This window comes from Antennarius striatus, chromosome 18 (assembly GCF_040054535.1).
Source record: "Antennarius striatus isolate MH-2024 chromosome 18, ASM4005453v1, whole genome shotgun sequence".
In the NCBI taxonomy this organism is placed as follows: domain Eukaryota; kingdom Metazoa; phylum Chordata; class Actinopteri; order Lophiiformes; family Antennariidae; genus Antennarius; species Antennarius striatus.
The window spans coordinates 604,307-627,500 of record NC_090793.1 but is presented as its reverse complement, the minus strand read 5'-3'; the positions used below and the strand labels follow the sequence as shown (position 1 = coordinate 627,500).

The following is a 23,194-nucleotide window of genomic DNA, read 5'->3' as shown; positions in this document are numbered from 1 at the left end:
AACACACGTGTTGGATCTAACTCACGTGTTGGATCTAACACACGTGTTGGATCTAACTCACGTGTTGGATCTAACTGACGTGTTGGATCTAACTCACGTGTTGGATCTAACTCACGTGTTGGATCTAACACACGTGTTGGATCTAACTCACGTGTTGGATCTAACTCACGTGTTGGATCTAACTGACGTGTTGGATCTAACTCACGTGTTGGATCTAACTCATGTGTTGGATCTAACTCACGTGTTGGATCTAACTCACGTGTTGGATCTAACTCACGTGTTGAATCTAACTCACGTGTTGGATCTAACTGACGTGTTGGATCTAACTCACGTGTTGGATCTAACACACGTGTTGGATCTAACTGACGTGTTGGATCTAACTCACGTGTTGGATCTAACTGACGTGTTGGATCTAACTCACGTGTTGGATCTAACTCACGTGTTGGATCTAACACACGTGTTGGATCTAACACACGTGTTGGATCTAACACACGTGTTGGATCTAACTCACGTGTTGAATCTAACTCACGTGTTGGATCTAACTGACGTGTTGGATCTAACTCACGTGTTGGATCTAACACACGTGTTGGATCTAACTCACGTGTTGGATCTAACTGACGTGTTGGATCTAACTCACGTGTTGGATCTAACTCACGTGTTGGATCTAACACACGTGTTGGATCTAACTCACGTGTTGGATCTAACTCACGTGTTGGATCTAACTCATGTGTTGGATCTAACTCACGTGTTGGATCTAACACACGTGTTGGATCTAACTCACGTGTTGGATCTAACACACGTGTTGGATCTAACTCACGTGTTGAATCTAACTCACGTGTTGGATCTAACTGACGTGTTGGATCTAACTCACGTGTTGGATCTAACACACGTGTTGGATCTAACTCACGTGTTGGATCTAACTCACGTGTTGGATCTAACACACGTGTTGGATCTAACTCACGTGTTGGATCTAACTCATGTGTTGGATCTAACACACGTGTTGGATCTAACTCACGTGTTGGATCTAACACACGTGTTGGATCTAACACACGTGCTGGATCTAACACACGTGTTGGATCTAACACACGTCTACTGAAACCTACGTCGTTCTTGATTATACGTTGGTTTTCAAATAAAAATATAAGTGAAAATAAAAATCAAGTTGACCTTATTTGTCTTCCACAAATACTAAATCACTAGTGAAACAAGACAAACACATGATATCATGTTACTGTACAATAAATCAGAACAAAACATATAATATTATATTATTAGCCCGTAGCAACCCCCGTGACCCACGATGTACTATATTAAAAAATAAAATGTAATTGTCGGCTTAAAATAGATTCATATTAACTAAATATTAGTCAAATACATTCATTAATAAAGTTCACAAAAACACAAGTCACCTGACACGTGGTAGGCGGAGCTAACTAATGAGACAATAAACTGATAGACTCTCTGACCTGTGTTTGACTCGGTCTTTGTTACATTTTAAAGAGCTCCATTCAGGTGTCTGTTTCCACACTGAAAAAAAAAGGGTTGGATAAACATAAAAAAAATATGTACATCGGTTGCACATATTAAAATTATGTTTACTCTAAAAGGGTTATTCATGTTCGGTATACATAATTATCCCCAGCTGATGACCCCGTTAGGCCCAAGGAGTTCAGGGTGCACAAGCATTCCAAAGGCGCCGGAGGAGGCGCGTCAGGCAGAAAGGAATATCACCAATCCTGTATTTCCAATTTGATTCTCCTGGACAGGATCCAGTTCCTGGACAGGATCCAGTGGCTACTGTGAAAGAGCAGTTGGCGTTCAGGAAAGACTGAAAATCAGCCAGGAATGTCTGGATGACTGCAGGAAAGTCTGCACCGGGAGTGGGGGGCTAGTTACCCTACCCACTAGTCTCGCAAAGGACACTCAAACTCACTGCGAAGCCGAATAAAGAAAAACAACACGATGGCCCTCCGAGAGGTGGGGTGGAAGAAGGGCAAAAAAGGACAGACCTCACGGCAACGACTGGAACGGAACCGGACAAAGATGTAAAGATACCGAAGAAATGCAGGTGTGGGTGGGAAAAGGTGACGACCTTCAGGGGACTGCGAATCCACCAAGGAAAGATGAAGTGCACAGCAAGGGGTCAGCAGCAACAGTGCACTGCAACCGCAGGTCAGACACTAGGAACCAAAAGCCAGGTCTCAAGCCACAGAGCAGAAGGGTCCAATGTTGCAGGCGAAAGGCAGGAGGGAGAAGGGCTGGTGGTGGAGGGCAGTCCCTTGGAGAGTGGTACCGGAGACACACCCGGAACATCAACCAGCAACAACCAGCAACCATTCCAGAGAAGGGAGAAGAAAGAACCTGGACGAAGGCAGGCGATCAAGTGGCCAAAAGCCAACGAGTCCACAGCTTGGCAGTAGGTGGACAATGATATCACCGTACTCCTGGAACATTCTCTCCGTGGCCAGGTGGAAACCAAGCTTAACACCTGGGGAGACATCCTGTACGAGGAGTGCAGGAGCCGCTTTGGAGTGGTAGCAGAGAGGCAAATAGCAGCCCCCAAACAGAAAGGAAGGAGGGAAAGAGCGATAGAGCAATTGGTGTGGAGGCAGCGCCAACTCCGAAAGCAGTGGAGGAAGGCAAGCCAGGAGGAGAAAGAGGGCTTGAAGCCACTGTGGGAGGAGGTGAAGAAGAGCCTCTCCAAGTTGAGGAGGGCAGAGCGGATTCATCAGCGCAGAAGGAGGAAGGAGAAAGAGAGGAGCAACTTCTTCAAGAATCCCTTCATGCATGCAAAACAACTGCTGGAGGACAAGAGAAGTGGGAACCGGAGATCTCAAAGGCAGAGCTCGACAAGCATATAAGGGAGCGATACAGCGACCCAGCAAAAGCCATCCCGCTGGGATCCCCGGGTTATGTTCCACGGCCAGCCCCACCAGTTATCCCTTTCAGCACGCCCCCCCCCCCCCCCCCCCAAACTCAGCGAAGTAGGAGATGTGGTTCGGAAGGCAAGAGCAGCCTCAGCCCCTGGTCCCAATGGCGTACCGTACAAGCTGTATAAGTACTGCCCGGGGGTTCTGAAAGTCCTGTGGAAACTCCTGCAAGTTGCATGGAAGAAGAACATCATCCCTTCAGAGTGGCAGAGAGCTGTTACAGTCTTCATACCGGAGGAACAGAACTCCAACTCGATCTGCCAGTTTAGGAGCATTGCACTTTTAAATGTGGAAGGGAAAATCTTCTTTTCCATCATGGCCAAGAGGTTGACCAGCTACCTCACGAGTAACAGCTACATAGACACCAGCTGTCAGACGGCGGGCGTCCCAGGACTCCCAGGGTGTGTGGAGCACGCAGCTGTCATTTGGGAGCAAATCCAAAGGGCGAGGAGAGAGAAGAGCGACCCTCATATTGTGTGGCTGGATCTCGCGAACGCATATGGGTCCGTCCCGCACCAACTGATAAGCTTCGCCTTGGACTTCTTCCACACGCCAGTCTGCATCAAAGTCCTGGTGGCCAAATACTTTGCAGACATGCAGATGTGCTGTGCCCACCAGGACTTCACCACGGGATGGCAGCAGCTCGAAGTGGGCATAGCAATGGGATGTTCCATCTCTCCCATCCTGTTCATCGCGGCCTTCGAGATCATCCTCATTGGGGCGAGGAAGATGGTCGGCGGAGTAAAGCTGCCATCTGGACAAAGGCTACCACCGCTGCGAGGCTTCATGGACGACGTCACCACCATCCTCCAGACAGCAGCGTGTACAACAACACTGCTGAAGAGGTTTGACGAGCTGGTAGGCTGGGCGAGAATGAAAGTCAAACCATCCAAGTCCCGAAGCCTGTCCCTCAGGAAAGGGATCAGGAACGACCACACCATCTTCACTGTGGGTGGAGAGGAGATCCCACTGTTATCGAAGCAACCCAACCGTAGCCTGGGGCGCTCCTACACAGCAGATCTCTCTGACAAGCAGGCGGGAGAGGCTGTGAGGAAGCAGCTCGCAGATGGCCTGTCTAGGATCCATCGGAGCCAGCTCCCAGGTAAATATGAGGTTTGGTGCTACCAGCACATACTCTACCATCAGGTGTTGTTGCCGCTTAAGGTGAGCAAGGTTCCTTCTTCATTTGCAAGCAAGCTGGACCAACTGGCAAACTCCTTTACTAGGAAGTGGCTTGGCCTGCCAGGATGCCTCTCAGAAGTGGGCCTCTTCGGTCAGAGCGCACTCCATCAGCCTGGGATATAAGAAGGAGAAGGCCCGGATGGTGTTGGAGTTGAGGGAATCCTCCGACCACCTGGTCAGGGCAGCGGGAACCAAAATTCGAACAGGAAGGAGGTGGAGAGCAGAGGAAGAGGTAGAATCTGCAGGCTAAAGCATCGCGAGGTGGTCGGCAGGATCCAAGTGGGTCAAGCAGGTCTTAGTTGGAGCAAAAGCCCCCTCTTCTGGTCTAAGGCCTCCAAGCGGGAGAGAAAAGCAATGGTGGTGACGGAGGTGGCAAGGTCTGAGCGGGAACGCTATACCATCTAAGCGGTGTCCCACACCAGACAAGGAGGCTGGACAACATGGGAAGGCGTCATGGACAGGGCTATGTCCTGGTCCGACCTGTGGAAGACCCCTCAAGTTAGGCTCAGCTTCCTGATCCGAGCAACCTACAACACACTACCTTGCCCCCAAAATCTTCACCTGTGGTTCGGCACTGAAGAGATCTGCCCCCTCTGTAACACCATCAACGCTAGCCTGCGGCATATGCTCTCGGGCTGCAAGACGGCGCTGTCCCAAGGCCGCTATAGATGGCGGCACGACGCTGTCCTGAAGGAGCTGGCAGAGGTTGCCGAGTCATGCAGACGGGAAGCGAACAGCCGGCCAGCTACCCCAGCAAGACACACCATTCAGTTTGCAAGGGCTGGCGAGAACATCAATGCCCCCCGCCCATCAAACATGGGAAGGCTTCTCTCACCTGGCGTCGACCTCGGAGGGCAGATGCAGTTCCCCAGGGAGATCGCAGGGAGATCGGCCTGACATGTGGTCTGCGGTCAGCAAGGCGGTCCTCTTGGTGGGAGGAGGGACTAGAGGCTGCATACGAGAGGAAAAGGGCAAAGTATTCAGACCTGGCAGCTGAGTGCAGGGGGGCGGGCTGGAATGCCACAATCTGCCCAGTTGAGGTGGGAAGCAGGGGCTTTGTGGGCTCTTCAACCTCTCGCCTGCTCAGAGAACTGGGGTGCACAGGAGCTGGCCACCGGAGAGCGTTAAGGGAGCTGGCGGAGGAGGCAGAGAAGGGCAGCTTCTGGCTGTGGCTGCGGAGGAAGGATAGGAGCTGGGGACCGAGTAACACCTAGGGCATCAGTGGGGTTGGCAGGACATCTCCCGCCACCGGGAGATGTCCTGGGGTTAAAGGAGCGAAACATCAATGGTCCCCAGCTGATGACCCAGTTAGGCCCAAGGTGTTCAGGGTGCACAAGCATTCCAAAGGCGCCGGAGGAGGCGCGTCGGGCAGAAACGCCCGGCAGGAATATCACCAATCCTGTATTTCCAATTCACTTGTTAAACCAAAATGACTTTTTCATATACATTACACACAATGTGGTAATGTTAAATGAGTATAAGCTATTCGATCACACTGCACACCATTGAGTTATGTCACTTCAACATGATTTAATTCTAGTCATTCTACTTGAATTCTTATCATTTCTATAACCTGATTTTTTTGTTATCTAATGAAATGATTATATTCATAAAACAAAACAAGAATATATCTTTTTAAACCAAAACATCTTCATGTTGATAATAAGATCAATCAGAATACAAGTTTTACAGCTGTATCCACTCATTAACTGAATGTAAAACATCAAACCAAGTGTAATCAAATACGTTTCACTTAATAATGCACACCCCTTACACGGCCACATGCACTGCAGAGAGAAAAGAGAGAAAGAGCATGTCAGTTAAGTTTTATTTAATTTATTTATTTAAACAAATGAAAGGGAATTAAATGACAAAATCCACAACACTCACCACTACTATAGAGCCTTTGAAGCATCAAAATCCAACTGATGGTCTTCACTGTCTGTTCAGAAAGGCACCTGTCAAATGAAATGCACCATTACTACTATTGTTATTGACATTTCTATGCAAAAGATGAAATTAAACACCATCACTTGACATTGAGTGTTTTTCAAAAATACATAAATGGAAAAAATAAATAATAAATGGATAAAAATAAATGTTTCTGACATAAATTTTATTGCAACTGGGTGGTGAAGTTATAGAGAAATTGGGCTTATTTGTTTACATTTTATACACCCTGGTTAAATATTATGTAGATTTAGAGCATAAGGTGTATCTCAGGTCCAAAAGAATAAGGTGCTATGTCCTCAACAAGTTAGCTGCTGCTCATATACGAAGCTAATGTTAGCTATTCAGATTGTGAACGTTACTGTTTCCTATATAGATCCAGTAAGTCCCAAAGTTATGTAAATATAATGAATTGTCATAATGACAAGAGAGTCCGTCCATTTCATGCATAACTCGATCTTATAAATATGAAATGATAACTGAAGTGGTCAGCTCACCGCGCCCTGCCCTGTCTTTGTCCCACAAAATGCAGCTAAAACCAAAAGCATCATGATAACACGCGAACGCTGTTAGCAGCTTGTTACTGCTTCCTTTCGCATTTCACAGTCAAAGCCTTCGGCCCAAAACAACCGCACTTTCCTTTAATGTAAATCTTCAACAAGAAGTTTTGCCTGATAGTAACTTGCAGTAGCTTAGCGTGACTTTATCTGACTTCAGTTGACACTTAAAGTCTAAATATGTCTAAATATTAGCTACGTGCCGATCTGCAGGCGTTAGCGTCACCGTTTGAATCATGTCCCGTCGGCACACAGACGGTTAACATTACAATACATTTAAATTCAGAGCCACATTTAACTGGATTCAAGTTCATTTTAATAAGACGTGTCAGCAATGGGGCTCATTACAGAACCATTCATGCCCTAATCGCATGCATTTCGTGAATCTTACAGGCATTATTAACGAACGTTTTCACAGTATTATTGTATGACTCCAACAACTATCATATCTATTAGCATGCCTTAGTGAATGTTTACTTGGCTAACTGAAGTTCAAGTTGCTTAATATTACAAATGTCAAAGCACAAAATGGCTCACATCTATAAAACTAAAGCCAAGCAAAAACAATGGCAAATCAGTACAACTCTTGTTTAAAAAGGTTCCCCCCCCCGCCCCCTTTCTTTCTTTACCTTCTCCGGGTAGCTAGTCTCTCCACAGAGCTTCCAAAGTCCAGTAACGGTCGTGTGGCGCAAAAAATGGCCGTGGATGAAAACAGGACTGATGATCTTCCCGCTTCTTTTCAGTCTTCCTGGCGCTTTTTCCCACATCCGGTCACGAGAAAACATGATTACTTTAATGTCTCTGAACATGATTCAGATTTAAAGATTTCACATTCCTCGCAATTAAATAAATTCAACAAGATTGATATATGTTCTGAAGCGGAATGTAATTCAGTCATGTTATATAACCATATTCATTTCTGTAAAATGAACAACCTGCCATCTCCCGTTTTTTCAGTGCAGAGTAACAAGAAGCTGCTCCTGAACCTGCTGAGCTCATCGGTTTTCCTTCAGGTCCCTGAAGACCTGCAGGTGAAGAACCTGTTGGACCCGATACCTGCCTGCACCTGTCACACACACACACACACACACACACACACACACACACACACACACACACACACACACACACACACACACACACACACACACACACACACACACACACACACACACACACACACACACACTGCCCCACCCATTTCACCTGTTTCTGCATAAATATCTTTTATTATTATGATCATTATTAATAGTAATAATAGTAATAATAATAATAATAATTATATTATTATTATAATTATATTATAATTATAATAATAATAATAATTATATTATTATTATAATTATATTATAATAATGTATTTTATATTATATATATTTTATATTATTATATTATAATAATATAATAGCAATAATATATTATTATTATTATTATTAGTATAATTAATAATTATACTAATAATATAATTATAATAAATTGTGTGATGTTACTGCTGTGTGTATCCTGATTACTGTTTGTTCTCTAGAATTAAACACTTTTAACGGATCACAGCTACATGCTAAAGCTACTCACGGATATGACCCCTGACCCCCCTCTGGTCTCTGTGTCTCATTGAGAAACAGGTGGTCTTCATCAGCTGATTGGCTGCGGTCAGCTGATGAAGCTCTCTTCTGATTGGGTGGATTGGGGAGACGGAACCAAAGAATCTTGAACCAATCAGAATGAAGCCTGATTTCTGTCTGATTCCAGCCAATCAGCTGCGTCGACCCCAACACAACATCAGGGTTTGGTTCTGGGGAGGCTGTTCCATCCCCACTGAGTGCCCCCCCCCCATCCATCCATCCACGTGTGTGTGTGTGTGTGTGTGTGTGTGTGTGTGTGTGTGTGTGTGTGTGTGTGTGTGTGTGTGTGTGTGTGTGTGTGTGTGTGTGTGGTGGGGGGCATATCAACACCCACCCATCTGGATCCACTCTGATCCAAGTGTTATCGTCCATGTCCAGGTTATGTCCGGCGTTATGACGCATGCAGTGATGGCATGAAGGGGGGGGGGTTCACGTGATGCTTCCACCCGAAATGTTTTTATCCCCCCCCCATTTCCAAGGTCGATTTCTATGCAAATCCACTCTGTACTGATTTAACACCCCCTCCTCCATCCTGTGACGCCCACCCACACCTGGAGACGGGTATGGGGGGGGGGGGTACGTCACTGGTGTTTTTCCCTTTGCTTTGTGAAAGTGAATTGTGTCTGTCAGCAGGGAGGGGGGGCTGTGAATCACGCCTGCGTGAGGTGACCAACCGGCCAACCGGAGGCTGGGATATAAATAACGAATAAAAGATTCTTCGGGGGGGCGGGGGGGGGCGTTTACGCGCCGCCGTTTGGGATTCATCCGTCGGTATTCCTCCACCGGACCCGGTCCCTGTCCAGCCTCCCGGGGGTGTTCTGACAGTTTCTCCGGACTCGACAACCTGTGAGCCGGTGAGACCCCCCCTCACCCCCCCCACCCCGGTACACCGGAGACAGGCTGCACGGAGTTATTGGAGGGGGGGGGGGACGATCTCCGCTCGGTTCGGAAGGAACGAACCGGGAACGGACCGGGGGGAGCGGCGGACGGGATCGATTAGTTCTGCCTGTCCCCCCCCCGCGCCGCGGTGACATTGACGGATCCCTCCGCGCTCAGCGACACTTAATTGAACCGTCGAACCGGGGAGTGACGTGGATGTTGATGTGGACCACGTAGCTGCGTGGAGTCGAGTGTGTGTGTGTGTGTGTGTGTGTGTGTGTGTGTGTGTGTGTGTGTGTGTGTGTGTGTGTGTGTGTGTGTGTGTGTGTGTGTGTGTGTGTGTGTGTGTGTGTGCTCCTCATCCTGTCAGAAGTAATCCGGTCGGTTCTAATCCGGTGAGATTATTTCTCTACAAAAATCTCTTCTCCGTTTTCTGATCATCGTGTCAGCTCGTGGACATTCGGACCCACTCGTGGGGTCTCGGTAGGTTTAATTTCACGTGAAACGGGTGTCAGTCTCCAGACGGGGGGGTGTGCGTAAAGCTGCGCGTCGCGCGCAACTGTCTCCAAATTGCGCGCCGTGATCCCGTCGCTCCTCCGGGGAGAAACCGTTCCCATCACCTCACCCCCCCGTTCCGTTAAATCTGTCCGTTAATCCCGTTAAACGACTCCCTTCTGTCGGGACCGGATCGATTCTTTTGATTGATTGATTGATCACTGACCGGAACGTTTTGTTTGCAGCTCATTTGCAGCTCATATTTCCCGGAGCGATGGCCACGTCTGAGCCGAGGACCACCGAGGGGGGGCAGGACTCCAACACCGACAACCTGAGACCTCCGTCCGCCGGTAAGTCCTCCGTGATCCACCCCCGGTAGACCCCCCTCCCTCACCGGGACCCGGAGAGGCCGCTGGAGCCCACGGGGATCGGTGCCTTGCTCAAAGACACTTCTCTGGCCGACACCCCCCCCCATCCCACGCTCCCGTCCTCTCCGTGTGATAACGGAGCGTTTCTCCCGGGCCATTTGCTGCGGGGGGGCCGTCGTTAATCATTCCGGTTAAAAACTGAGCCGTCAGCCGCCTGTCGGGGCGGCGGGACAACAAGACAGTAATGATCGGTCACGCGTGGGGATTTAATAGACTGATTGATCCGATTCACTTGACGGGGAAAACATTTTAAAATTCCGTATTTTATTGTTTTGTTTTCACGCATTCGTTCCCCAAGATTTTATTATTGTTATTATGATTTATTATTATTACTATAAATACGATTTATTGTGATTCATTATTATCATTATTATTATTATCATTATTATTATTATTATTATTATTATTATTATTTATTCTGATTTTTTTTCAACGATTTCAACAAATTTTCCAGATTTGTCCTCATTTTTCTTCATATAATTTATTCCTGTTTTTATTTCTCTACTTCCGGCCTTCAGGTCTAAAACAGAATTTCATGATTTTTAAAAAAATCTCTTTGTAAAGAAATAAAATAAAATAAAATAAAATAATCGACCCCATGACCTCCTGAAATCATTATCGCCGAATGTAACGGAAACAAACCGCCTCTAACGGAAACAAACCGCCTCTAACGGAAACAAACCGGTTTTTCCTCTTTTTGATGTTGTTGTTTTTTGTTTTATTTGTGTCTCTTCTTTAAAAGCAGACGTTTGTTTGTCCGTGGGTGTTACCATCATCCCCACTGCCACGCTCCATCACACGCCTGGCGGCTTCAAGTGTGTGTGTGTGTGTGTGTGTGTGTGTGTGTGTGTGTGTGTGTGTGTGTGTGTGTGTGTGTGTGTGTGTGTGTGTGTGTGTGTGTGTGTGTGTGTGGAATGGCTTCAGCAAATTTAAATGCTTGTTTCCGACGCGCACGGCTTTTTTTATTCCCGCCCACTCACGCATGTCCACGCTGGTTGTGTGTGTGTGTGTGTGTGTGTGTGTGTGTGTGTGTGTGTGTGTGTGTGTGTGTGTGTGTGTGTGTGTGTGTGTGTGTGTGTGTGTGTGTGTGTGTGCATCCAGGTGGCCGCAGACCCACCAGTCACACGCTGAGTTGCACTCAATTAATCCCCGCCCTCCTGCGGGGGCTCATTTCACGGGCGTTAATTCCACGCCCCCCCTTTGATTGGGTGCGTGAGCCCGCGCGGATCAGACGCGCGCGCCACCGTGTGCTCCTATTGGTTGTAAATGATCTAGAAATAAAACAGAGGAATAAAGTCTGGGGCTCCAAACTGGAGGAAACGGTTCACGCACCTGACCAGGAGCCCCCCCCTCCCCCCACGTCACGCATCATCACGCACACGCCCTCCCACACCGCTTTGCTTCCCATCATCCTCCGCCCGTCACGTCACGTCACGTCACGTCACGCCCACGCGTCCTGAAGCTGTCTTGTGTTCCAGCCAACGAGTACGCGTGGATGCACGGCTGCACCCGGAAGCTGGGGATGAAGATCTGCGGTGAGTCCCGGTGCATGCTGGGAAAACCCTCCTGAGGGGTGTGTGTGTGTGTGTGTGTGTGTGTGTGTGTGTGTGTGTGTGTGTGTGTGTGTGTGTGTGTGTGTGTGTGTGTGTGTGTGTGTGTCGTCCGGATCCCCGTTCGGAGGCCTGCTGTAGGCCACAGACCGGGGGGGGGGTGTCACTGCGTGTTTCCGTCCCGTAAAGGTCAGTGGAATCACCTCCCGGGTCCGCCGTGGGGACCCCCCCCCGACTGGTCCCCTACGCCCGACCAGAGCCCCCCCCCCCCCCCCCACGTCTCCTCCGTTTACAGCGGAACCCACGGACACGTCTGAGGGGACACCGGGGAGGGGGGGTCTGACTTCAGATATTTATGATATTTATGAAAAAGACCGACAATAACCCGCGGGACTCGGTGACGTCACACCTGGACGGACCGGATGTTGATTAGGCGTGGGGGCGGGGCCTGCCGACGGCCTTGAACGAGTGTTTCCCCCACCGGAGAACACACACCGTTATGACGGTGAGCGCTGATCTCACCTGTGCTGATGGACACCTGTTCGGGGATAACCCCGCCCCCTCCGTGTCACACCTCAGGGTTCCTGCAGAAGAACAACAGCCTGGACGAGGCTCGCGGGAGGCTCGCGGGACAGAAGAACCTGCTCGCGTGCAACGAGAGCGAGAGAGACACGCGCTTCCGCCTCACCGAGACCGACTTCTCCAACCTGTTCGCCAGAGGTGAGACCCGCGCGGGATGGACTGTGACGTCAGTAAGAGGCTGCAGGTTGTCCAATCATGACCGAGTTTGGATCTTCATTTTATAATAATAATAATAACAACAACAATAATAATAATAATATAATAACAATAAAAATAATAATAATATAATAATAATAAAAATAATAATTATAATAATAAAACAATAATAATAATTATTGTATCATAATTATTCTTGTTAGGATTATTATTGTTAATATCATAATATTGTTAAAATTATTGTTATTTGATTGATTATTAATTTTATACTTTATTTTTGTTTTTGTTAGAATTAAGCTTTTTACTATTCTTGTTGTGGTTGTTATTATTACTGTTGTTATTATTGTTCTTTATTGTTATTATTGTCATTCGTATGATTCTTGTTTATTATTGTTAGTATTATTGTTTACTAAAATTATTAATAATATTGTTATTATTGTTGTTGTTAGACAGTTTTGTTTTGTACACATCATTGCGTTTGATTTTGGTTTTCTGTCTAAAAATAAAAATAATTGTTTTTTCAGTTCCAAACTAAAACAGGATGTTCCAGATGACGGATATCATCACAGAATAAAACATCAAATAAAATTTAAATAAAATTACTTTGAATTAAATTAAATTAAATGAAGAGATAATAACAAAATCTTTCATAGATGTATTTTCATCTCCTGGTTCTGGATCCGGTTCCACGTCACGACTCGTTTCTTACTGATGGTAAAATAATTTTCTTGATGCTGAAAAAAACGTTCAAGTGTAGAAACTGATCCGAACCCGACCTCACAACAAATAAACAAACAAACAAATTAACCGGGTGGTCACGTGACGTTCCCTCCCTGCTCATTTGCATATCAGACCTGCTGCCCGCTAAGAACGGGGAGGAGCCCACGCTGCAGTTCCTGCTGGAGGTCGTGGACATCCTGACCACCTACGTGAGGAAGACGTTCGAGCGCTCCACCAAGGTGCTGGACTTCCACCACCCCCACCAGCTGCTGGAGGGCATGGAGGGCTTCAACCTGGAGCTGGCGGACCAGCCCGAGTCGCTGGAGCAGATCCTGGTGGACTGCAGGGACACGCTCAAGTACGGGGTGCGGACAGGTACGAGCGGGACCGGGGGGTGGTGTGTGTGTGTGTGTGTGTGTGTGTGTGTGTGTGTGTGTGTGTGTGTGTGTGTGTGTGTGTGTGTGTGTGTGTGTGTGTGTGTGTGTGTGTGTGTGTCCTGTGTTCTCAGGTGTGTCCGTCTGTAATAACAGCCAATCGTGTGTGTCTCCGCCCCCCAGGCCACCCCAGGTTCTTCAACCAGCTGTCTTCCGGTCTGGACATCATCGGTCTGGCGGGGGAGTGGCTCACGTCCACGGCCAACACCAACATGTGAGTCCGCTGGGCCACGCCCCCCCTAGGCGGGCCACGCCCCCCCGGGGAGGACCGCGCCGCCATTGGCCGTAGTCTCTGGGGGCGGGTCTGTAAACACCATCAACGGGTCAACAGACCGCTGTTGTCACCTGGGGGGGGGGTTAGATTGCATATTGATTGATCTCGGGTCACAGCAGGACACACACACACACACACACACACACACACACACACACACAGTGTAAATAAGCTACAACAGCCAACAGAGAGGTGTTTACTGAGTAAACAAAGAGGTAAACAAACATCATAAATGGAACCGGCCCAGTGACCCCCCCCTCTATTTCATTTATTTATGGAAATCTTTTGCAGAGTGAACGACACACAGCAAACATCAGTAGGGTGTTTGTGCCTGATGCTAATGCTAATGCTATCGCTAATGCTAAAGGAAAGAAGAAGAACAAAGGAGAAGAAAGTAAAACAGCAGTTTATGTAAATGTGATGAAACAGCGTCCTGTGAAAGAACATCCCACTCACACACACACACACACACACACACACACACACACACACACACACACACACACACACACACACACACAGTGAGGGTTTTCCAGTCCATTGGCCGCGCCTCATTGAGAGCTGGTCTTAGCTGATAGGCCAGCTGGGCCCCACGCTGACACCTCACGTCCCCCGGCGCCGCGGAACCCGTCCCACCGTGGAAACGGCTGCTGCTCCCTGTGGCCCCCCCACTCCACTCCCTGTAGCCCCCCCACTCCACTCCCTGTGGCCCCCCCACTCCACTCCTTTGTCCCTGTGGAGGCGAATCACTGCTCCTCTGAGGAGCTGAGAGGGACCGCACACACACACACACACACACACACACACACACACACACACACACACACACACACACACACACACACACACACACACACACACACACACACACACACACACACACACACACACACACACACACACACTCTGAGCGCCCTTGATGATGGTAATAAGGGCATTTAGGCGTTGCCCCTGGAGACGGGCAGGTGACTGAGGGGTAATTTTCACCCTCAAAAGACCAATGATTGGCTCTGATTGTGATAATGATCTCCATTATTGTCATTATAGCGTGAAATCACACACACACACACACACACACACACACACACACACACACACACACACACACACACACACACACACACACACACACACACACACACACACACACAGAAGCAGAGGAGAATTTTAAAAAGGTTCTTTTGTTCCTTTTCTCTTGTTGAGTTGGAAGAAATGAAGGTGATGGAAAAACCTCTTCATGAACGTAGAACCACCAGAACATCAACCTAGAACCCTCACTCTAGAACGTCACTCTAGAACATCCCTCTAAAACCGTCACTCTAGAACCGTCACTCTAGAACCGTCACTCTAGAACCGTCACTCTAGAACCATCACTCTAGAACATCCCTCTAGAACCGTCACTCTAGAACATCCCTCTAGAACCGTCACTCTAGAACATCCCTCTAGAACCGTCACTCTAAAACCGTCACTCTAGAACCATCACTCTAGAACCATCACTCTAGAACCGTCACTCTAGAACATCCCTCTAGAACTGTCACTAAAACCGTCCCTCTAGAACCGTCACTCTAGAACATCCCTCTAGAACCGTCACTCTAGAACATCCCTCTAGAACCGTCACTGTAGAACCATCACTGTAGAACCGTCACTCTAGAACTGTCACTTTAGAACCATCACTCTAGAACCGTCACTCTAGAACCGTCACTCTAGAACCGTCACTCTAAAACCATCACATTAGAACCATCAATTAAAATTTATCACAGTAGAACGGTCACTCTAGAACCATCCCGCTTCGTCCTCATGGTTTCATGGTCCTGATGGTCCTGGTGGCTGGTGGTCCTGATGGTCCTGGTGGTCCTGGTGGCTGGTGGTCCTGATGGTCCTGGTGGTCCTGGTGGCTGGTGGTCCTGATGGTCCTGGTGGTCCTCGTGGTCCTGATGGTCCTGGTGGTCCTGGAGCTCCTTATAGTCATGGTGGTTCTGGTGGTCCTGATGCTCCTGGTGGTCCTGATGGTCCTGATGGTCCTGGTAGTCCTGGTGGTCCTGATGGTCCTAATGGTCCTGGTAGTCCTGGTGGTCCTGATGGTCCTGGTGGCTGATGGTCCTGATGATCCTGGTAGTCCTGGTGGTCCTGATGGTCCTGACGGTCCTGATGGTCCTGGTGGTCCTGGTGGCTGGTGGTCCTGGAGCTCCTTAAAGTCATGGTGGTTCTGGTGGTCCTGATGGTCCTGGTGGTCCTGATGGTCCTGATGGTCCTGGTGGTCCTGGTGGTCCTGATGGTCCTAATGGTCCTGGTAGTCCTGGTGGTCCTGATGGTCCTGGTGGTCCTGATGGTTCTGGTGGCTGATGGTCCTGGCTGAGGGGGCGGGGCTTATGTGAAGCAGGCTAATGCGGCGGGTCGAGGTGGGGGTGGGGCTTGGGATTACTGTCTTTTCTTCTGGTTCTTTCTTTGAAGGATTAAATGAACGTTTGTCACGTCTTCCTTCTGATTCTGACTCCAACAAAAGCCGTTATCTCCTGGAAACACTCGCTGCCCGGCACACGTGTGTGAAAACACTCGCCCCGCCGGCCCCGCCCCTCCATCCTGATTGGTGGACTGACAGATATGCATCAGAGCTTTGTGTGCTTTAATTAAACCATGACTGAGTCCTCAGACATTTGAATATGAATGTTTGTCGTCCGGGTCTGGGGACGGTTTTAATTATCCGGTCTGGACTCCATTCGTGGGGGCGTGTCCCTCACAGAGCTGGGGGGGGTGATCCTCACGGCTCTGTGAGGGCGTGTCCCTGCGTTTCTTTATAAGGTGTGTTCTCACCCTGGCGTGTGGACAGGTTCACCTACGAGATCGCGCCGGTCTTCGTCCTGATGGAGCAGCTGACCCTGAAGAAGATGAGGGAGATGATTGGCTGGCCGAACGGAGAGGGGGACGGCCTCTTCTCTCCAGGTGGGTCCAGGAACAAACAAACAAACGTGTTGTTTGTTTACAGTTCGCGGGTTAACGCCCCCTCCCCCCAACAGGGGGCGCCATCTCCAACATGTACAGCGTGATGATCGCACGCTACAAGTATTTCCCCGAGGTGAAGACGAAGGGCATGGCCGCCGCCCCCCGACTCGTGCTCTTCACGTCTGAACACGTATGTGACCACGTGGTGGTGGTGATGAAGATGAAGATGATGGTGATGATGATGGTGGTGATGGTGGTGATGATGATGGTGATGGTGATGATGATGATGATGATGATGGTGATGATGATGATGATGATGGTGGTGATGGTGGTGATGATGATGATGATGATGATGGTGGTGATGGTGATGGTGATGGTGATGATGATGATGATGATGATGATGACGGTGATGGTGATGATGATGATGATGGTGGTGATGGTGATGGTGATGATGATGATGATGATGGTGGTGATGATGTTGATGATGATGATGATGATGATGGTGATGATGGTGATGATGATGATGATAACGATGATGATGATGGTGATGATGGTGGTGATGATGGTGGTGATGGTGATGGTGATGATGATGATGATGATGGTGATGGTGATGATGATGATGATGGTGATGATGATGATGATGATGGTGGTGATGGTGATGGTGATGATGATGATGATGATGGTGATGGTGATGATGATGATGATGATGGTGATGATGGTGATGATGATGATGATGATGATGATAACGATGATGATGATGGTGGTGATGATGATGATGATGATGATGATGATGGTGATGATGATGATGATGATGATGATGATGATGGTGGTGATGATGATGGTGAGGGTGATGATGGTGGTGAGGATGATGATGATGATAACAATGATGATGATGATGGTGATGATGATGATGATGGTGATGATGATGGTGATGATGGTGATGATGATGATGATGATAACGATGATGATGATGGTGATGATGGTGGTGATGATGATGGTGAGGGTGATGATGGTGGTGAGGATGATGATGATGATAACAATGATGATGATGATGGTGATGGTGATGATGATGATGATGGTGATGATGATGGTGATGGTGATGGTGATGATGATGGTGAGGGTGATGATGGTGGTGAGGATGATGATGATGATGATAACAATGATGATGATGATGGTGATGATGATGGTGATGGTGATGATGATGATGATGATGATGGTGATGTCCACTCTCTCCCTGTAGAGCCACTACTCCATAAAGAAAGCCGGAGCTGCTCTGGGCTTCGGGACGGAGAACGTGATCCTGCTGAGCACTGATGAGAGGTGAGGAGATGAACATGTGACGGGGGCGGAGCCTCGTCACACGTATGACAGCCATGTGTGACGCATTCAGACCAGCATTAACCGGATTCTGTCTGTTCTCTCAGGGGGAGGGTGATTCCTTCCGACCTGGAGGCTAAGATCATCGATGCTAAACAGAAGGTCGGTGTCATGGCCCCGCCCCCCTTAATCCACTTCCTGTTTGTCAGCACTCTTTGACTAAACCTCTCCCCTGTTGGGTCTGCAGGGCTACGTCCCGTTGTTCGTGAACGCCACCGCTGGGTCGACGGTGTACGGCGCCTTCGACCCCATCAACGAGATCGCCGACATCTGTGAGAAGTACGACCTGTGGCTCCACGTGGACGTGAGTAGAGCGCTAGCAGACCGCTAGCCGTCTGCTAGCAGATGGATGGTCGTCCTCGGTAACACTCCCTGCTATAAACGTGTTGTCACTTCAGGGGGCGTGGGGCGGTGGCCTCTTGATGTCCCGGAAGCATCGCCATAAGCTGAGCGGAGTGGAGAGGTGAGGTCTGGGGAGGCGGGGCTAAAGAACACCTGAAACTGTGAGCTACACTCACTGGAACTGTCACGCTAGAACTGTCATTCTAGAACTGTCACACTGGAACCATCATGCTAGAACTATCACTGTAGAACCGCTACTCCAGAGCTGGAACCTTAGAGCTGCCATTCTAGAACCACTACTTTAGAACGCCATTCTAGAGCCATCATTGTAATCCCGCCACTCTAGAACCATCATCCTAGATCCTCCACTCGAGAACCGCCCCAACAGATCCGCAACACTAGAACGGTAATTCTAGAACCCCCACTCTATGGCCGCTAATCTGGAGCTGCCACTCTAGAACCACCACTCTAGAACCTCCACTCTTGAACCACCACTCTAGAACTATCATTCTGTAGCCATCATTCTAAAACCTCCACTCTAGAAGTTTCACTCTAGAACTGTCACTGTAGAACCATAATTTTAGAACCTCTCCTGTAGAACAGTCATTCTAGAACCACCACTCTAGTACTGCCACTCCACAATCGCCACTCTGGAATGATTATTCTAGAACCATCATTCTAGATCCTCCACTTTAGAACCGCCCCACCAGAACCAAAACACTAGAACGGTAATTCTAGAACCTCCACTCTATAGCTGCTAATCTAAAGCTGTCTCTCTAGAACCATCATTCTAGAACCTCCATACTACAACAGTCATTCTAGAACTTATATTCTTGCACCACTTCCACTTTAGAACCTCCACTGTAGAACTGTCACTGTAGAACCATCATTCTAGAACCTCTCTAGAACAGATTTTACAACCTCCATTCTAGAACCTCTCTAGAACAGTCATTCTACAACCTCCATTCTAGAACCACCACTCTAGAACCTTCATTATAGAATCTTCACTCTAGAACCGTCATTGTAGGACATTTACTCTAGAACCACCATTGTGGGACCTCCACTCTAGAACCTCTATGCTGGAACCACCATTGTAGGACGTCTACTCTAGAGCCTCTACTCCAGAACCGTCATTGTAGAACCTCTACTCTAGAACTGTCATGCTTCATCCTGATTTACTGGAGGGGCGGGGCTTACCCCCTGTGGGCGTGTAAAGACCTTCCTCCTCTGCAGGGCCAACTCGGTGACATGGAACCCTCACAAGATGATGGGCGTCCCCCTGCAGTGCTCTGCGATCCTGGTCAGGGAGAAGGTACGGTAGGGTTATCACCGGTTCCAGGAGGTTATGAGCGGTTATAACAGGTTATAACAGTGTGTGAACTGGTTCCGTAGGGAATCCTGTCCGGCTGTAACTCCATGTGCGCCGGCTACCTGTTCCAGCCGGACAAGCAGTACGACGTGACCTACGACACCGGAGACAAGGCCATCCAGTGCGGCCGGCACGTCGACATCTTCAAGTTCTGGCTCATGTGGAAGGCCAAGGTGAGACGGGCGCTCGCTGGGTGACGCCCACGCCGTGTCGTCATGACAACGGTGCTGTCGTCTCCTGCAGGGCACCATCGGGTTCGAGCAGCACATCGACAAGTGTCTGGAGCTGTCCCAGTACCTGTACAACAAGATCAAGAACCGCGAGGGCTACCAGATGGTGTTCGACGGCGTGGTGAGCCCCCACCACACCTCACGCCACCGGAATTAATAAAATTAATTTGATTTTAATTAATCCGTGTGGATCCAACTCCGTCTGCAGCCTCAACACACCAACGTGTGTTTCTGGTACATCCCACCCAGCCTGAGAGGAATGCCTGATGGCGAGGAGCGCCGGGAGAAACTCCACCGGGTGAGACGGCTCAGCCAATCAGAGAACTGGACATTAAAACACAGCAGAGCCTACAGTAGAACCTGGAGATACCAGTTGGATCTGTTCTGTGACTGGATTCTAAGTCAAACATTTGTTCATCCACCACCTAGTGGTGGTGTCCTGAAGCGCAACTCGTGTCTCAAATAACTCGTATCTCAAATAACTCGTATCTCGAGGTTTTACTTCCCAACAGTCTGAGTTCAGGTTTCCATCCTCGGTTTTTTACATTACCCCCAACGGGAATAGAAAACTAATCCATCAACCTGTCAATGCTCCACCAGGTGGCGCCAAAAATCAAGGCCATGATGATGGAGTCGGGGACCACCATGGTGGGCTACCAGCCCCAGGGCAACAAGGTCAACTTCTTCAGGATGGTGGTGTCCAACCCCGCAGCCACCCAGTCCGACATCGACTTCCTGGTCGACGAAATCGAGAGGCTGGCTCACGACCTGTAGACGCACTTCCTGTGGGCGTGGCCAGAGGGAGGAGCGAGTCTTCATCAGTTGTATGTCAGAGGCGCTGCAGGCAGAAGAATAGGTGTGTGTGCAGGTGTGTGTTCAGGTGTGTTCAGGTGTGTGTTCAGGTGTGTTCAGGTGTGTGTTCACCTGAATCTCTTAAACAGACAAACCGGAATCTAAAGCGTGTCTTACATGTCCAACAAAGTTATTCTGATATATAAAGTGATTAAGTGTATCAGTACAGCGGTACCTCTACTTAAGAAATTTTCTACTTAAGAAATTTCCCAAAAGGAAAATATTTTCTCTAGTAATGAAAGAAATTTCGACTTACGAAAGGTAAAAATCCAGTATGGGCTGATACTCTCAGCTCTCACAGGTTCCTGAACGCAACATTCTTATAGCTGCTCTGCCATTGGCTATTACCTAGCATCCTGGCATCCCATTGGCTAAGAGGGACCTCTGTGTAGCTAGATAGGTGTCTATACAGCGTCCTCCTCATTCGGCCCTCGACCCGTGAGGTGATCTGATAGTTTTACATAAATATATTAACTTTTAGAGTATTCACTATGGACCCCAAGAAAGTGACGGAGAAAAGAGGAAAAGAAAAGACGAAGAAAAGAGTTTTTTTGTCCGTACAAACAAATCAAGAGATGATAGAAAAGCCTGAAAAAGGGATGCGTTTGGTTGATCTCACCAAAGAATATGGCCGTAATGCATCTACAATCACCACGTTATTAAAACTAAAGGAAGTTTAAGGAGTTTAAGGCGTCGCGTGGGTGGTTGGAGAAGTTCAGAAGGAGGACTGGAATTCACTCTGTTGTTCATGGGGGGGCAAGAGGGCATGAACCAAAGAGGGCAAAAAACAATGAGGACAGTAGTTAAAAGGTAAATGACCGTCATTATTATTCTTTATTTTTTACGTTATGCACAACTCTCATTTATTGTGTAATAATCTAGTCGTAACATGTATTTGTTACATGTTTTGATGCGTTTTTATGATTTATAAAACATTTATGTCTGAGTTTTGGGGGCTTGGAACGGATTAGGGCATTTGCATGGAAAAAGTGTCTCTACTTACGTAATATCTTCCAGAACCAAATAATTTCGTAAGTAGAGGTACCGCTGTACTAGGATCAGAGTGTGTGTGTGTGTGTGTGTGTGTGTGTGTGTGTGTGTGTGCGTGTGTGCGTGCGTGCGTGCGTGCGTGTGTGTGTGTGTGTGTGTGCAGCAGGTAGACAGGTGTGTGACGAGCGTGTAAAGCACAAAGTGCTGGCTGGTTGTTTGTTCCATGCAATCATGTGATGCTGGTGTGTTTATTTGTTGGTAAATATAAATATTTATGATCTGATGAAAATGTTTATTGCGTTCCCACTGTTTGCAGATTCAGGTATTTTATTGTGAAGTTGTTGTGTGTGTGTGTTCAGTGGTGACACGTGTGTAAATGTAATCACAGGCGTTTAACCTGATTTCTGGTGATTTTGTCAGCCAAAGAAAAGAACTATTTGTAAATAAATAAAGAATAAATAAACAAAGGATAAATAAACATAAAGGATAAATAAACATAAAGGATAAATAAACATAAAGGATAAATAATATTTAGATGTTTGTCACGTAGAACCCTGGACTGCGACGTTTTCTGTCTAATTTTGCTGTGATGATTGTTTTTGACTGAAATGAAAAATGAAGCACAAGAATGGGGGGGGGGCAAAGGGGGGGGGGTCTTTCCTTTGGGCACCGGGGCAAACAGGAGCGTTGTACCCTAATGCATTTACTGTAATATACTAACTGTTAACATATATTACTGTGTTCTGTGTTCTGAGGGAGGTCCTGATAGCGTGTTGTACAGCATCACGTATGACCCGTGTGTGTGTGTGATCAGATCATCCGTGTTCCATCTGACTTGTGTGTGTGTGTGTGTGTGTGTGTGTGTGTGTGTGTGTGTGTGTGTGTGTGTTTATGTAAACATCTGTAAGGAAAGTTTCCAGTCGACACTTTAACAGAATTATACCCTCTAAAATAAATCTATAATAAAGTCTATTAATGAAAAAGGAATCTGTCTGTCTGAAATACACACACACACACACACACACACACACACACACACACACACACACACACACACACACACACACACACACACACACACAGACTGTATACCCCATTACCTCTCTGCCTAATCATCCTCAAGAAGCCTTTATTTGCCCCCCAGCTGTTCTCCAGCATGAAACGCTCCTCTGTCAGCACCTCTCTTCTTCTTTATTTCTCTGCCACCCATTTGCTCTCATCTCTCTTTCTCTTTTCTTTTCTTTTCTTTTTTGTCTCCATCTCGGTTCACAAAACCCACAATTTACAGAGAAACAAAGGCGTTGGTTGGGTTTGCGCTGTGCGGCTGTCGCCCCC

At 47.9% G+C, this 23,194-nt stretch overlaps 1 protein-coding gene across 3 annotated transcripts; it reads left to right on the top strand.

Annotated features, from left to right (window-relative positions):
- The first annotated feature begins 8,993 nt into the window (after positions 1–8,993).
- On the top strand, positions 8,994–21,437 carry LOC137612534 (glutamate decarboxylase 1-like). 3 transcript variants are annotated; one of them, XM_068341097.1, is made up of 17 exons: positions 8,994–9,095; positions 9,861–9,965; positions 11,522–11,578; positions 12,173–12,313; positions 13,184–13,426; positions 13,609–13,699; positions 16,587–16,699; positions 16,774–16,889; positions 17,940–18,019; positions 18,124–18,178; positions 18,264–18,380; positions 18,475–18,539; positions 19,652–19,730; positions 19,811–19,960; positions 20,031–20,138; positions 20,226–20,315; positions 20,618–21,437. In XM_068341097.1, exons 2-17 carry the CDS (start codon positions 9,890–9,892, stop codon positions 20,789–20,791), a joined length of 1,755 nt encoding a protein of 584 aa, XP_068197198.1. In that variant the 5' UTR covers positions 8,994–9,095; positions 9,861–9,889; the 3' UTR covers positions 20,792–21,437. The 3 variants fall into 3 exon arrangements, with proteins under 3 accessions (XP_068197198.1, XP_068197200.1, XP_068197199.1); XM_068341099.1 differs by lacking the exon at positions 11,522–11,578; XM_068341098.1 differs by lacking the exon at positions 8,994–9,095 and having other exon boundaries at positions 9,730–9,965.
- The last annotated feature ends 1,757 nt before the right edge of the window (positions 21,438–23,194 follow it).